General features: G+C 40.4%; 1 protein-coding gene across 5 annotated transcripts in view; it reads right to left on the reverse strand.

Moving 5' to 3' along the window:
• Positions 1–536: 536 nt before the first annotated feature.
• Positions 537–15847, reverse strand: part of LOC106081105 (GATA-binding factor 3) — a 40847-nt gene continuing 25536 nt past the window's right edge. For 2 of the 5 annotated variants that reach the window (XM_059363755.1, XM_013242837.2), the window contains 5 exons: positions 8897–9441; positions 8041–8833; positions 4973–5444; positions 4623–4896; positions 537–1604 (listed from right to left, as the gene is read on the reverse strand). In XM_059363755.1, the coding sequence (XP_059219738.1) occupies positions 1505–1604; positions 4623–4896; positions 4973–5444; positions 8041–8833; positions 8897–9441 (2184 nt within the window). In that variant the 3' untranslated portion in view covers positions 537–1504. Of the gene's footprint in view, positions 1605–4622; positions 4897–4972; positions 5445–8040; positions 8834–8896; positions 9442–9568; positions 9683–15847 lie in introns of those variants that run through there. The other 3 variants (XM_059363758.1, XM_059363757.1, XM_059363756.1) reach the window with 3 other exon arrangements.

Genomic DNA, 15847 nt, shown 5'->3' on the forward strand with positions numbered 1-15847 from the left:
GTTAAGGCACCCACACTTATAGTACCTATTCCGAGATACTGATATTTTTCTTTGAGCATCTGCTCCACTCAGCGGTTACTTATCATCAAGGATATTGTACATAAACTTGTTTTGTTCCTATGTTTAAGTTGTTGAACTAGCCATACCGGACCATATTTGAATATAGCTCTCATGTTGTTTAATGTCTCAAACATCCTTGTCCGATTTAGCGAAGATCAAGCTATATTTAGTTCAACCTGTATATTCAGCTATCTTCCGACTAAAAATTTTAATTCATTTAGACTTAATATTCATTTATTTTGAATTTTGTATATTTAAGTATTTGGTAATCTCTGAATTTATACAATTAAAATTTTGTGCGATAGATAACTAATAAATCTACTCTATTGTTACAATACCAAGTATAATAAAAATATGTTTTCATTATTCTCGAAATAAATTTTATCTAAAAGTATATTTAACAAATTATTTTAAATAATTTGTTTTTCATATAAATTATTTTTGTCTTTTGTCTTTGTTTTCTTTCTATTTGTATATAAAAATTTTAAATTAATAGTAGTGTCTTGTTTAACTAATGTTTACATGGTTATGTAAAATGCATCAATCTTGGTTTGTTTCTATACAAATAATTGTTTTTAGTTAAAATATTTGGTTTTATGTAATGGCTATTATGTCACAAACTTATAAATAAAATAGAAAAGAATAATTGTTAATGCTAATAAAATTATTTTAGAAACTTGTGCTCTTTCTATAAATTTTCAGAATTAAAATTTGCATACCTATTGACACTGTCATCATTAAGATTTCCATAAGAGGTCTTATTATTTTGGGAATACAATGTGTTTAAAGCTCACGATACGTTACGTTACAGCACCTAACAATAGAAAGTGGTTTAAGGCTAACGAAACGTTACGTTACAACACCGAGCGATAGCAAGTGTTTTAAAAATAACGATACGTTACGTTACAACACCTAAGAATAGAAAGGGTTTTACAAATAACGATACGTTACGTTACAACACCTAAGAATAGAAAGTGTTTTAAAGCTAACGATACGTTACGTTACAACACCTAAGAATAGAAAGTGTTTTAAAGCTGACGATACGTTAAGTTACAACAACTAAGAAATGGTTAGTAGAAATGTATTGAATATTCATCAGCTGTAAGAGTAGCTGACAGATTTCCTTTTTAGAACTGTCAAATAAATCTACTTAAAATCTCCATTAAGTTCTGTGAATACCGGCGTCAATCTCTAGTTATATTGTTCCTTCTATCAAGACATTATTTTCTCTGCGAATTTCTCAAAAATCATCATTTACAAAATTCAATGTTTTTTTGTTTAATAATTAAAAATTACTTTGGATTAACTAGCTGCCTTAATATTTTTCCAATTCAAGGTATAAAATGTAACGAAAAGTTTTTGGTTTTATTCCTATTAAAACTATACAACTTGGTTCTGGTTGCTTTCTAAGGTTATTATATATACAAGCATAGCGACTTATGCACTAATTATTCGTTGATCGTTCCGGTAAGCCAGTGCGTGTAATGACGCTGGTAGGTATTTCACTGCTTGGAGTTGTTCGAGGTGCATCAATGGAGGGCACTCTGGGAAAGCAAAAAAAAAAATAAAATAAAGAACACTAAAGAAATAAAATAGGTAGATGCATATCAGAGAAGCAGCAATCTGTGGTATTTTTCTAATTTGCGGTATACTCATAAATATGCGGTATTAGTACCTATAATCACCGAAATTAATGCAGTGTTATGTTGCACAGACTGATATGAGTGGCGATCGCTTGAATACTCATACTGCAAGCGGTGGTACTTTTCTGATTGGTGGTATAAACATAAAAATACGGTGTTAGCATGTGTGTTGAACACCTTGATATGAGTGTTATGTTGTACACACTGATATGAGTAGAGATCGTTTGAATACTCTTACATTGATTTTCATGTTTCGTGCACCAACGCTTGGAAACACCACAAACACTGCATCAATACATCACATAGACTCAAATCATAAATGCGGTGTTGCTTCTACGAAGACAAGAAAGCCCATGTATTTCAACAAAAATATATTTTAATATTGCTTTTATTTAATTTCGTTGCTAAATGCTTATTTTTATACCCACCACCTAAGGATTGGGGTATATTCATTTTTGCAACACATCGAAATATCCGTTTCCAACCCTATAAAGTATATATATTCTTGATCAGCGTACAAATCTAAGAGGATCTAGCCATGTCCGTCCGTCTGTCTGTTGAAATCGCGCTACAGTCTTTAAAAATAGATATAGTGAGCTGAAACTTTGCACAGATTCTTTTTTTGTCCATATGCAGGTTAAGTTCGAAGATGGGCTATAACGGACTATATCTTGATATAGCCCCCATATAGACCGATCCGCCGATTTAGGGTCTTAGGCCCATATTTATTGTCCGATTTTGCTGAAATTTGGGACAATGAGTTGTGTTAGGACCTTCGGCATCCTTCTTCAATTTGGCCCAGATCGGTTTAGATTTGGACATAACTGCCATATAGACCGATCTCTCGATTCAAGGCTTTGGGCCCATAAAAGGCGCCTTATTGTCCAATTTTGCCAAAATTTGGGACAGCGAGTTATGTTAGGCCCTTCGATATTCTTCTTTTATTTGGCCTAGATCGGTTCAGATTTGAATATAGCTGCCATATAGACCGATCTCTCGATTCAAGGCTTTGGGCCCATAAAAGGCACATTACTTGTCCGATGTCGCCGAAATTTAGGACAATGAGTTAAGTTATGCCCCTCGAAACGCATCAGCAATATGGCACAGATCGGTCCAGACTTGGATATAGCTGCCATATAGAACAATCTCTCGATTTAAGGGTTTGGCACAATGAGTTGTGTTAGGACCATCGACATTCGTGTTCAATGAGGCCCAAATCGGTCCAGATTAAGATATTGCTGCCATATAAACCGATCTCTCGATTTAAGGTTTTGGGCTCATAAAAGGCGCATTTATTGTCCGTTGTTGCTGAAAATTGGGAAATTAGGCCCTTCGACATTCTTCTTCAATTTGGTTCAGTTTGGTCCAGATTTGGATATAGCTGCCATATAGACCGATCTCTGGATTTAAGGTTTTGGCCCCATAAAAGGTGCATTTATAATCCGATTTCACTGAAATTTGACACAGTGACTTATGTTAGGCTTTTCGACATCCGTGTCGTATATGGTTCAGATCGATTAATTTTTCGATGTAGTTACTAATTCGGTATAACATAAAATTTTCCATAAGAATTTCCCTGGAATTTTGCTCCGACCTCGGTACGATATGGCCGTTGTTGTTGTTCCGACAACATGACAATCACTTCTCTCATTTTTAGTTAAGATGTCGGTAAGACATCGGATGGTTCATCCGATTGAAGGACCGAGATCGGACCAAAATCGGAAATTTTTGTTAGCTGGGATGTGGGGAAAATGAAGGGGAAGTATGCAAATAGTGTCCACTCGCAGAATCAGGCTGAGCAGAAACGAAAAGAAAAACAAAGAAATCACTGCCTCAGCACAGCACGTGGAAGTGCAGTCTTACGAAATGTCCAAATATTAGACAAAGAGAAAATAGAGAATAAGTGATATACCTTCACATGAGCATAGGTATTTGTGGCGGTTCCTCGGGAGTCAGGAGACCCTAGAGCCTTCCAGTGTCAACCCCTGGAATTTTGTCTCCAGCCTGACTATGGTAAGGCAGGATTTGGGATCAGCGTAGTGGCTGTCGTTTGCACCTTTAAAACGCAGGAAGGGCAATTTTTGCTCGGTGTGGTGTTGCCTTGTTATCAACCGATTGCCGTGACCCAGAGGTCAGAAGGAGTTTTAGATGATGCTTCGCTTATAACCATTGGGGAAATCATATCCAAACAACGTGGGATCGAATCGGTACACAAGCTAGCTTCGGTTTTGTATGAGGTCGTTTGTAGAAGCATTATATTCACGGCAGGTGCCTGCATAAAAGACCATTAGGACTGATCCGCCTGATCCTCTGTAAATATGACCCTGTGTATATGACTAAGAGTCCAGACTTGCGAGCGGAAACTTGGGTCTCTAGTCAAGGTATCCCTTCTTTAACAGGAACTTCTGTAAACAGATTTGGGACTAACATGGATGAGGGCCACGGAGTTGGAATCTTCATGGAATTCCTTGGAATATTAAAGGCTTCTGGACTGGTTAGCATCTTTCAGTCGAAAGTCTATGTGATCCTGAAGGCTTTGGAGTTAAACCCTTTGAATAGCAATAAAATTAGCAAATTTTGTCGAAAACAATTTAATTTTTAAAATCCTGGGGGGATGGGTGGCAAATTTTCCTTTCTAAGTCCTTTCTAAGAATTTTATGCCCAACGGGCCACGCAATCATAACTTGCTATCCTTTTGCATTCTGGTATTCCTTGCCAGAGAGAGAGACACATCGAGAGAACCCATTTCTTCAACAATATTTCCAATACCCTCCGGTCCTTCCTGGATTTTTTATGTACTCCCAATTTACATTCGTTTGAGATGGGGAATTTCTACCTACCACAGATCTTGCCATCCTACCTGTACTTTAATGTAACATTTTCGCTGGTAATGTAGAATTGAAGAAGTTGCATACTCACTTAAAATTCTGTGCACTAGGTAACTGTGGCGATTCACTTTGTGAGGGCGGATTACTGTACGGCGAATGACTATCCGAGGTGACATGGGGGCGTGACATATTCAAAGTAATTTCAGTATTACCAATCGGCACTGAACGTGGGCCACCCGTTGTCATATCCTGCAGATCGCTATGACTTGGCGCTTGAGCATTTATTTGCAAACCAATAGGAGTGACTTGCGAGGGATACAGAGTACCACTGGACATCATAAGTGTCCCATTCACAGGAGGAAGACCTTCAAATAATAGGTAATTAAGTATTTTAAAACGAAAAAAGCTAAAGCTTTCGCCAAAATCCAAACCAAAACTTACTTGACATCGGTCTCATTTGGCCCCCATTATTCTTTGGCTTACGTTTGCGCTTCTGTATGCCCTCCTTTTTCATCGATAAGGGCCGGTTCATATTGTGCAGCTTGAAATAGAGACCACAGGCATTGCACACGGGATTGCCTTCATTATTTCTTCGCCATAGCGTTGTAGAGTTTGTGGTGCAATTGGCACAGGTAACGCCGGTACGACGATTATTGGCATTATTGGTGGCTGCTGTCTTTGGTTTGCTTTGTCTTTGATTCATGCGCATGGGGCGATAGGCTGGCGTAGTGCAGCTTGGACAAAAGAATTCGTTGCCCTTACGGCCCAGCCCTGAGCCGCATTGTTCGCATTTAACTTCGGCAAATGGTGGAGGAGGCAAGCCGGGGTCATAGGTACTAATTGATGCCGCTGGTGACCAAGAAGTTGGTAAATTACTAGGAGTGTACTCTTCAACCACCTGCTGATGATAATTCTATACATTAGAATCATGGACATGAATCATATATCGATGATTGTGTGTAGGTGCAATGCAGATGGTGCAAAGTGGTTTTTGGTTGTCGAAAAGGGGGTTCGAGGTCAATATATTGGAAAAAATCAGATTAAAAAAATTTAAATTTGGATGAGTGTTGTGCCAATATGTGGAACTTTTGATGGTAATGAATGATGGTATAGATTTTAAAAAGCTAATGATGGCTATGAAAAAAACAATTTTATTGAAAATTAAAAGTTTTTCTTTGTAGCTATTTTGTCAAAATTTTATTTTCTATTTTGTTAAGAATAAATTCGGTCGGGCCGAATCTTGGGAACCCACCACCATAGATTCTGCTATAATATGGGAGCTATATCTAGTTATAGACCGAATTGGACCGTACTTGGCGCAGTTGTTTTAAGTCATAACAGAACACTATATGCAAAATTTCAGCCAAATCGAAAAAAACGCGGCTTGTAAGGGCTCAAGAAGTCAAATCGGGAGATCGGTTTATATGGAAGCTATATTTTGTTCTTGATTGATTTAAACCGCACTGAACACAGTTGTAGAAAGTCATAACGGAACACAGCAAATCGGATGAAAATTGAGGCTCTCAGGGGCTCGAGAAGTGAAATCGGGATATCGGTTTATATAAGAGTTATATCAGGTTGTAGACCGATTCGGACCGAACTTGGCAAAGTTGTTGAAAGTTGCAACAGAACAAAATTTCAGCCAAATCGGATGAACTTTGAGGCTTCCAGGGACTCAAAAAGTCAAATCGGGAGATCGGTTTATATGGGAGCAATATTAGGTTATTGACCGATTCGGATCGAACTTAGCACAGTTGTAGAAAATTAAAACATAACACTATATGCAAGATTTTAGCCAAATCGGATGAAGATTGAGGCTTCCAGGGGCTCAAGAAGTGAAATCGGGAGATCGGTTTATATGGGAGCTATATCAGGTTATAAACCGATTTGGACCGTACTTGGCACAGTCGTAGGAAACTACAACAGAACACTATGTGCAAAATTTTAGCCAAATCGGTTGAACTTTGAGGCTTTCAGGGACTCAAGAAGTCAAATCAGGAGATCGGTTTATATGGGCGCAATATCAGGTTATTGACCGATTTGGATCGAACTTAGCACAGTTGTAGAAAATTAAAACATAACACTATATGCAAGATTTTAGCCAAATCGGATTAAAATTAAGGCTTCCAGGGGCTCAAGAAGTGAAATCGGGAGATCGGTTTATATGGGAGCTATATCAGGTTATTGACGGATTTGAACCGTACTTGGCACAGTTGTTGAAAGTCGTAACAGAAAACTGTGTACAAAATTTTAGCCAAATCGGATGAACTTTGAGGCTTCCAGGGACTCAAGAAGTCAAATCGGGAGATCGGTTTATATGGGCGCAATATCAGGTTATTGACCGATTTGGATCGAACTTAGCACAGTCGTTGGAAACTACAACAGAACAGTATGTGCAAAATTTTAGCCAAATCGGATGAAAATTGACGCCTCCAAGGGCTCAAGAAGTCAAATCGGTTTATATGACAGCTATATTTATATGGGCGCTATATCAGGTTATTGAAAATTGAGGTTTCCAGGGGCTCAAGAAGTCAAATCGTGAGATCGGTTTATATGGGAGTTATATCAAGCTATAGATCGATTCAGACCATATTGGACACGTATGCTGAAAGTCATGAGAGAAGCCGTTGTACAAAATTTCTGCCAAGTCGGATGACAATTGCGCCCTCTAGAGGCTCAAAAAGTCAAGATTCCAGATCGGTTTATGTGGCAGCTATATCAGAATATATACCGATTTGCGCCATATTTAGCACAGTTGTTGGAAGTCATAAGAAAACACCTCATGCAAAATTTCAGTCTAATAAGATGAGAATTGCGCCTTCCAGCGGCTCAAGAAGTTTAGGTCCAAAATCGGTTTATATAGCAGCTATACCAGGTTATGAACCGATTTGAATCATATTTAGGACAGTTGTGTCAAATGATACCCCAAAACACCACGCGCAAAATTTCAGCTAAATCGGATAAGAATTGCCCCTATTAAAAGCTGAAGAAGTCAAGACCCCAGATCGGTTTATATGGCACCTATATAAGGTTATGGACCGATTTGAACTATACTTAGAACAGTTGTTGGAAGTGATACGGAAATACCAACATTTCAGTCAAATCAGACGGGAATTTCCCCCTCTAGCGGCTGAAGAAGTCAAGACCAAAGATCGGTTTATATGGCAGATATATCAAAACATGCACCGATTTGGCCCATTCACAATCCCAACCGACCTACACTAAATAAAAGTATTTCAAGCGCCTCGCTTTACTCCTCCGAAAGTTAGCATGCTTTCGACAGAGAGACGGACGGACGGACATGGCTAGATCGGCTTAAAATGAAACCATTGACATGACGATCAAGAATATATATACTTTATGGGGTCTTAGACGTATATTTCGAGGGGTTAATTAGTGTGACGAAATAAGTGTTCCCCCGTCCTATGGTGGAGGGTGTACAAATTAATGTTAGTTAAAGTTTCAGTATGAAATTTTCCCTCGACTCATAAATCATATTATATACTTACAAAGCCCATATTGGAATATTCCACTCCGGAAGCTGGCCACAGCGTCTGTTCAGGCACCGAAGTGTTAACCGTATCGTATAGACCCATTGACTGGTATTGTACTGGTTGGCGTATCAAACTGAAATTGGGATCCTTATTCGATATCAGTTGATTGGGCGCAGTGGTCACACTGTAGACCGTATTATTCTGGGTCAATTGGTATGATGAGCTGGAGGAGAAATTCAGATAATGGGCATTACCCAAGTCGGTGAAAGTTTTACTTTCATTGCCATGGGTGGCAGCAGGATCTCCACCCACAGTGGGATCATAGTATAAAGGCGGGGGGCCATTACCATTGTCACTGAGTGCATTGGAGCTATAGCGAGGATCATCCTCAAATCGTAGCGATGAGCCTATGTGGGCCGGATGCGGCAGCGTGTGTGTGGCGGAACTTGATAGATTATGGGGATTTTGATGATGCAACGCTGAGGTGGAGACCACCAGGGGTTCAGTGTAACTGCTGTTCGGTGTGGGACACTGTTGATGATGCTGCAGATGCTGTTGTTGCTGAGCTGCCTCACCGGCCACCTGATCCTTGTCAATGGTTTCCAGTTTAATGGTGCCCGTGGGAGAGCCGGAGGCACATATAATGTGTTGGCCATTTTCATTGGTGGCATAGGTGTAAATGGTAGCGCCCGTTGGATGTTGATGTTCATCGTTGCGTGGAGCCATTTGCACATAGTCAATGGGTGAATGCATACGTTGATATTCGTTGACAGCCTCTGGTTGTTCAGGGTCACGATGTTCGCTGACTCTATGAAAAGAAAAAGAATCAAATCAAAAATTGGCTCTCTATAGGAAACACTTCGTGACTTACAACTCGCCATTGGTGGTCAGTATTCGGCGCTGTGTTGACCTGTGTATGGGCACAAAGTTCTCTGGTCCAGGATGCCCCACTGTTTGCTGTTGACTACTTTGGTTTTGTATGACCGCATTAAGGGGTTGTGTTTGTTGAGTGTGTATTATTGTGGGAGTATTTTGTTGCTGTTGTTGGGAATTGGGGGTTGAAGACTGTGGTTGTTGTTGTTGCTGCTGCGTAGTGTTTGCTGGGGGCTGATGTTGTGTATGCTGATTATGATTGGCACTCGTGGTTAAAGATTGAGGTTGGGTTTGTTGTTGTTGTTGCTGCTGCTGATGCTGTGCATTGTCAGCAGCTTGATTTTGCTTTTCCAATGTTGTGGGCGAATTCGTATGATTCATATGCTCTTGGCCATTTGTTTCCGTTTTAATTTTACTTAACATTTGCGGATGATGTTTTTCCATAGTTTGCAATTGATGTTGCTGTTGCTGCTGCTGCTGCTGCTGTTGTTGTTGCTGTTGCTGGTGATGTTGTAATTGTTGCTGTTGCGCTTGCGGTTCCATCTGCAATGAAAAGTGTATGCATAATGAATTTAGTTTTGAGGCTTTTGCCAAAGATAAGCTCTTCCATTGATGAAACACTGTTTGTCTTAAAGAGAACTTGAGGCGCTCTCTCCTGGGTCTGACGAACCTTTTGCAAGTTCCGGTATAAAGGCCGGACATGTAAAATTCTTCAATGGCTATGACATAGACGTTTCAATAACATTGAAATTTCTACACATTTCCTTTCAAATCGTGTACTCTTGAGCAAATATGGCAAACAAACCTATAAAAAACCTATGGTAGAGAAAAGTGTGAAAATACGCATGCAAGAGCATTAATATGGAGCAATAATGACATGCTAAATGCCCTACATTTGTTGGGAAAGGCCATGATATAAAATTGAGGCATATTGATAATCAACAATAACGCATGGGCTTCTCTAACTTAAGAAGGAGTAAAAAAAGGAAATAGGAGTTGGAGTAGGATTAGGAGTGGGAGTAGGATTAGGAGTAGAAGTAGGAGTAGGAGTAGGAGTAGAAGTAGAAGTAGAAGTAGAAGTAGAAGTAGGAGTAGGAGTAGGAGTAGGAGTAGGAGTAGAAGTAGAAGTAGGAGTAGGAGTAGGAGTAGGAGTAGGAGTAGGGGTAGGAGTAGGAGTAGGAGTAGGAGTAGGAGTAGGGGTAGGAGTAGGAGTAGGAGTAGGAGTAGGAGTAGGAGTAGGAGTAGGAGTAGGAGTAGGAGTAGGAGTAGGAGTAGGAGTAGGAATAAGACTAGGAGTAGGAGTAGGAGTAGGAGTAGGTGTAGGAGTAGGAGTAGGAGTAGGAGTAGGAGTAGAAGTAGGAGTAGAAGTAGAAGTAGAAGTAGAAGTAGAAGTAGAAGTAGAAGTAGAAGTAGGAGTAAGACTAGAAGTAAGACTAGGAGTAGGAGTAGGAGTAGGAGAAGTAGTAGGAGTAGGAGTAGGAGTAGGAGTAGGAGTAGAAGTAGAAGTAGGAGTAGGAGTAGGAGTAGGAGTAGGAGTAGGAGTAGGAGTAGGAGTAGGAGTAGGAGTAGGAGTAGGAGTAGGAGTAGGAGTAGGAGTAGGAGTAGGAGTAGGAGTAGGATTAGGAGTAGGAGTAGGAGTAGGAGTAGGAGTAAGGAGTAGGAGTAAGGAGTAGGAGTAGGAGTAGGAGTAGGGGTAGGGGTAGGAGTAGGAGTAGGAGTAGGAGTAGGAGTAGGAGTAGGAGTAGGAGTAGGAGTAGGAGTAGGAGTAGAAGTAGAAGTAGAAGTAGAAGTAGAAGTAGAAGTAGAAGTAGAAGTAGAAGTAGAAGTAGAAGTAGTAGTAGAAGTCGAAGTAGAAGTAGAAGTAGGAGTAAGACTAGAAGTAAGACTAGGAGTAGGAGTAGGAGAAGTAGTAGGAGAAGTAGTAGGAGTAGGAGTAGGAGTAGGAGTAGGAGTAGAAGTAGAAGTAGGAGTAGGAGTAGGAGTAGGAGTAGGAGTAGGAGTAGGAGTAGGAGTAGTAGTAGAAGTAGAAGTAGAAGTAGAAGTAGAAGTAGAAGTAGAAGTAGAAGTAGAAGTAGAAGTAGAAGTAGAAGTAGAAGTAGGAGTAAGACTAGAAGTAAGACTAGGAGTAGGAGTAGGAGTAGGAGAAGTAGTAGGAGTAGGAGTAGGAGTAGGAGTAGGAGTAGAAGTAGAAGTAGGAGTAGGAGTAGGAGTAGGAGTAGGAGTAGGAGTAGGAGTAGGAGTAGGAGTAGGAGTAGGAGTAGGAGTAGGAGTAGGAGTAGGAGTAGGAGTAGGAGTAGGAGTAGGAGTAGGAGTAGGAGTAGGAGTAGGAGTAGGAGTAGGAGTAGGAGTAGGAGTAAGAGTAGAAGTAGGAGTAGGAGTAGGAATAGGAGTAGGAGTAAGGAGTAGGAGTAGGAGTAAGGAGTAGGAGTAGGAGTAGGAGAAGTAGTAGGAGTAGGAGTAGGAGTAGGAGTAGGAGTAGGAGTAGGAGTAGGAGTAGGAGTAGGAGTAGGAGTAGGAGTAGGAGTAGGAGTAGGAGTAGGAGTAGGAGTAGGAGTAGGAGTAGGAGTAGGAGTAGGAGTAGGAGTAGGAGTAGGAGTAGGAGTAGGAGTAGGAGTAGGAGTAGGAGTAGGAGTAGGAGTAGGAGTAGGAGTAGGAGTAGGAGTAGGAGTAAGAGTAGAAGTAGGAGTAGGAGTAGGAATAGGAATAGGAGTAGGAGTAAGGAGTAGGAGTAGGAGTAAGGAGTAGGAGTAGGAGTAGGAGTAGGAGTAGGAGTAGGAGTAGGAGTAGGCGTAGGAGTAGAAGTAGGAGTAGGAGTAGGAGTAGGAGTAAGGAGTAGGAGTAGGAGTAGGATTAGGAGTAGGAGTAGGAGTAGGAGTAGGAGTAGGAGTAGGAGTAAGGAGTAGGAGTAGGAGTAGGAGTAAGGAGTAGGAGTAGGAGTAGGGGTAGGGGTAGGAGTAGGAGTAGGAGTAGGAGTAGGAGTAGGAGTAGGAGTAGGAGTAGGAGTAGAAGTAGAAGTAGAAGTAGAAGTAGAAGTAGAAGTAGAAGTAGAAGTAGTAGTAGAAGTCGAAGTAGAAGTAGAAGTAGAAGTAGAAGTAGAAGTAGGAGTAAGACTAGAAGTAAGACTAGGAGTAGGAGTAGGAGAAGTAGTAGGAGAAGTAGTAGGAGTAGGAGTAGGAGTAGGAGTAGGAGTAGAAGTAGAAGTAGGAGTAGGAGTAGGAGTAGAAGTAGAAGTAGAAGTAGAAGTAGAAGTAGAAGTAGGAGTAAGACTAGAAGTAAGACTAGGAGTAGGAGTAGGAGTAGGAGTAGGAGAAGTAGTAGGAGTAGGAGTAGGAGTAGGAGTAGGAGTAGAAGTAGAAGTAGAAGTAGAAGTAGAAGTAGGAGTAAGACTAGAAGTAAGACTAGGAGTAGGAGTAGGAGTAGGAGTAGGAGAAGTAGTAGGAGTAGGAGTAGGAGTAGGAGTAGGAGTAGGAGTAGGAGTAGGAGTAGGAGTAGAAGTAGAAGTAGGAGTAGGAGTAGGAGTAGGAGTAGGAGTAGGAGTAGGAGTAGGAGTAGGAGTAGGAGTAGGAGTAGGAGTAGAAGTAGAAGTAGAAGTAGGAGTAGAAGTAGAAGTAGAAGTAGAAGTAGAAGTAGAAGTAGAAGTAGAAGTAGAAGTAGAAGTAGAAGTAGAAGTAGAAGTAGAAGTAGAAGTAGAAGTAGAAGTAGAAGTAGAAGTAGAAGTAGAAGTAGAAGTAGAAGTAGAAGTAGAAGTAGAAGTAGAAGTAGAAGTAGGAGTAAGACTAGAAGTAAGACTAGGAGTAGGAGTAGGAGTAGGAGTAGGAGAAGTAGTAGGAGTAGGAGTAGGAGTAGGAGTAGGAGTAGGAGTAGAAGTAGAAGTAGGAGTAGGAGTAGGAGTAGGAGTAGGAGTAGGAGTAGGAGTAGGAGTAGGAGTAGGAGTAGGAGTAGGAGTAGGAGTAGGAGTAGGAGTAGGAGTAGGAGTAGGAGTAGGAGTAGGAGTAGGAGTAGGAGTAAGAGTAGAAGTAGGAGTAGGAGTAGGAATAGGAGTAGGAGTAAGGAGTAGGAGTAGGAGTAAGGAGTAGGAGTAGGAGTAGGAGTAGGAGTAGGAGTAGGAGTAGGAGTAGGAGTAGGAGTAGGGGTAGGAGCAGGAGTAGGAGTAGGAGTATGAGTAGGAGTAGGAGTAGGAGTAGGAGTAAGAGTAAGAGTAGGAGTAGGAGTAGGAGTAGGAGAAGGAGTAGGAGTAGGAGTTGAGGTAAAGTAGAAAAAGAAGGAGAGCAGGAATAGAAGTAGTAAGTGTAGGAATAGAAGTAGGAGTAGAATTAGGAGTAAATGTAGAAATAAAACTAGGAATTGAGATGGGAGAAAAATTATGATTAGAAGTACACGTAGAAAAAGTCGAAGTGTTAGCATGTATAGAAGTATGAGTATGAGTAAAAGTTGGAGAAAAGTCGTTAAAGTAAGAGTAGAAGAAGGAATAGAAGTAGGAGTCGAAGTTGGGGAGCAAAAGGAACAGAAGTAGAAATAGAAGTAAAAGTAGGAGTAGAAACAGCAGAAGTAAAAGTCGAAGTGGAAGTATGAGGACCTGAAATTAGAGGGCTGTTTTATACGTTTCTGTTCTAATAATGAAATGCCAACTTTTTTAAAAACGGTTTAATGTTTTTCAAAACATTCTTCATCAAAATTAATATACACTTTTGCATTCGCTAAAAACAATAGTTTAAGCACTTCTACCCTTCCCATTTGGGTTAAGCTATAAAACATGGTTATTGAACACTTCAAAAGCATCTACTGGCGTCTTAAGTCATTGACCAAGCATTTTTACTTAATGTGCGCGAATAATAGAAGTTATTGAGTGCCCAGTCAGCGCTGTACGTCGAATGACCGTACGATGTTTGAATCTGTCAAAAAGAAGCTGCTTTGAGCCGATATATGAGAACTCGCATTGTCATAGTGAATAACAGTTGTTGCCTCCTCTTGTTCGTTTTCGAATTTCTCCCAAGATTTCAGACAATCAAATTGCGGTGTAGCAGTCAGAATTGACCTCCCAACTTGCTCCAGCAGAATTGTCACCACATGACCAGTTTTATCGAAGAAACGGGCTACCCATATGCTCCGAAATGTATGTTCGATGAACAATATTAATAAGATTAGGTCAGTCTTAGAATAACCACATGGCCGGTTGTTGTTTTGGGCTCGTATGCATAGATCCACGATTCGCCACCTGTGACGGTCTTGTAAATGTATTTCGAAGCACCGTGATCGTTTTTTTAACATTTTTCTCACTAATCGACAAGAGCCATGTTTTGAGTGATTCGCAAATTGTGCGGAATTCAATGAGAACAAATCTTTATTACGGTAAGGTGTTCATGCTGGTGAAAAAGATGCCCAAGGAAATCCCTATCTCCCCCTAAGTTCCCCCTAAGTTCACGCACTGTATCAATGTTCTCTGGTATAACGGGCGTTTTTGGACGATCTTCACGGAATTCACCTCTGAACAAGCGTCTGCCACAACTGAATTCATTATGGATGGTTTTTCATTGATGATGACGATTAAGTTGTGAAAAATAGTCGCACAAAAATAATCACGAAATAATTTCTTTTTTTGTCAAATTTATTTTCTCAAGTCACTGAAAACAACACAAAAGATTATCGTACGTCAATTCAGAGTGCGATTATCTAGAAACTATCAAACAATCCAATAGAAATTTCAGATTGCACCTGGCAAACTTGGAGTTGCCTAGTTGCAGCCCTCGTATGAGTTGAAGTAGGAGCAGAAATAAGGGAATCAATAGGAGAAAAATTAGAAGTTGGTAGAAAGAGAAGTAGAAGAAAGACCACAGTAGAGTGGATAAGAGTAGAGTAGAGTAGAGTAGAGTAGAGTAGAGTAGAGTAGAGTAGAGTAGAGTAGAGTAGAGTAGAGTAGAGTAGAGTAGAGTAGAGTAGAGTAGAGTAGAGTAGAGTAGAGTAGAGTAGAGTAGAGTAGAGTAGAGTAGAGTAGAGTAGAGTAGAGTAGAGTAGAGTAGAGTAGTGTAGAGTAGAGTGAAGTAGAATAGAGTTCGGTTGAGTTGAGTAAAGTTGAGTAGAGTACAGTAGGATAGAGTAAAGAAGAGTAGGTTAAAGTGGAGAAGGGTAAAGTAGAGTAGAGGCGATTAAAGTAGAGTAGAGTATAATATTGTTGAGTGTGTTTATTAGAGTACAGAAGAGTAGAGTAGAGCAAAGCAGAATATAGAACAGTAGAATCGATCAAAGTAGAGTACAGTAAGGTAGAGTAGAGTAGGATGGATTAGAGTAGGATGGAGTAGAGTAGGGTGGAGTAGATTAGAGTAGAGTACAATAAGGTAGATTAGAATACAGTAAGGTAGAGTAAAGTAAAAGGTGGAGCAGAGTGCAGTAGAGTAGCGTAGAGGAGATTAAAATTGAGTAGAGTAGAGTAGAGTGGAGTGGAGTAGAGTGGAGTGGAGTAGAGTAGAATAGAGTACAGGAGAGTAGCGTAGAGTAGAGTCGAGAAATTTAGAGTAGAGTTGAATTGAGTTGAGTTAGTCGAGTACAGTATTTAAGTGGAGTAAAGTAGAGTAGAGTACAGTGGGTTAGAGTAAAGAAGAGAATATTGGAGTAGTGAAGAGTAGAGTGCAGTAGAGTAGAGAAAAGAAGAATAGAGTGGAGAAGAGTAGATTAGATTAGATTTTAGTTTTGTTGAGTAGAGTACAGCAGAGAAGAGTAGAGTAAAGTAGAGTGCAGTATGGTGGATTAGACTAGGGTGGAGAAAAGTACATCCGGCATTCGTGCCGAGTATGATCTAGATCGGATTTACAGTCTTAGGCCCATACAAACGGCAATTATTTCACTGCTAACTAATTTGTGAGTAGGTGGAAGCATGTAATCTTTGGGTGGCACAACAATCTGATGAGCCCTCTGGCAAAGGACGTGAAATCGTGATCATTGCAGCCCGCTGCAA

This window comes from Stomoxys calcitrans, chromosome 2 (genome assembly GCF_963082655.1).
Source record: "Stomoxys calcitrans chromosome 2, idStoCalc2.1, whole genome shotgun sequence".
NCBI lineage: Eukaryota > Metazoa > Arthropoda > Insecta > Diptera > Muscidae > Stomoxys > Stomoxys calcitrans.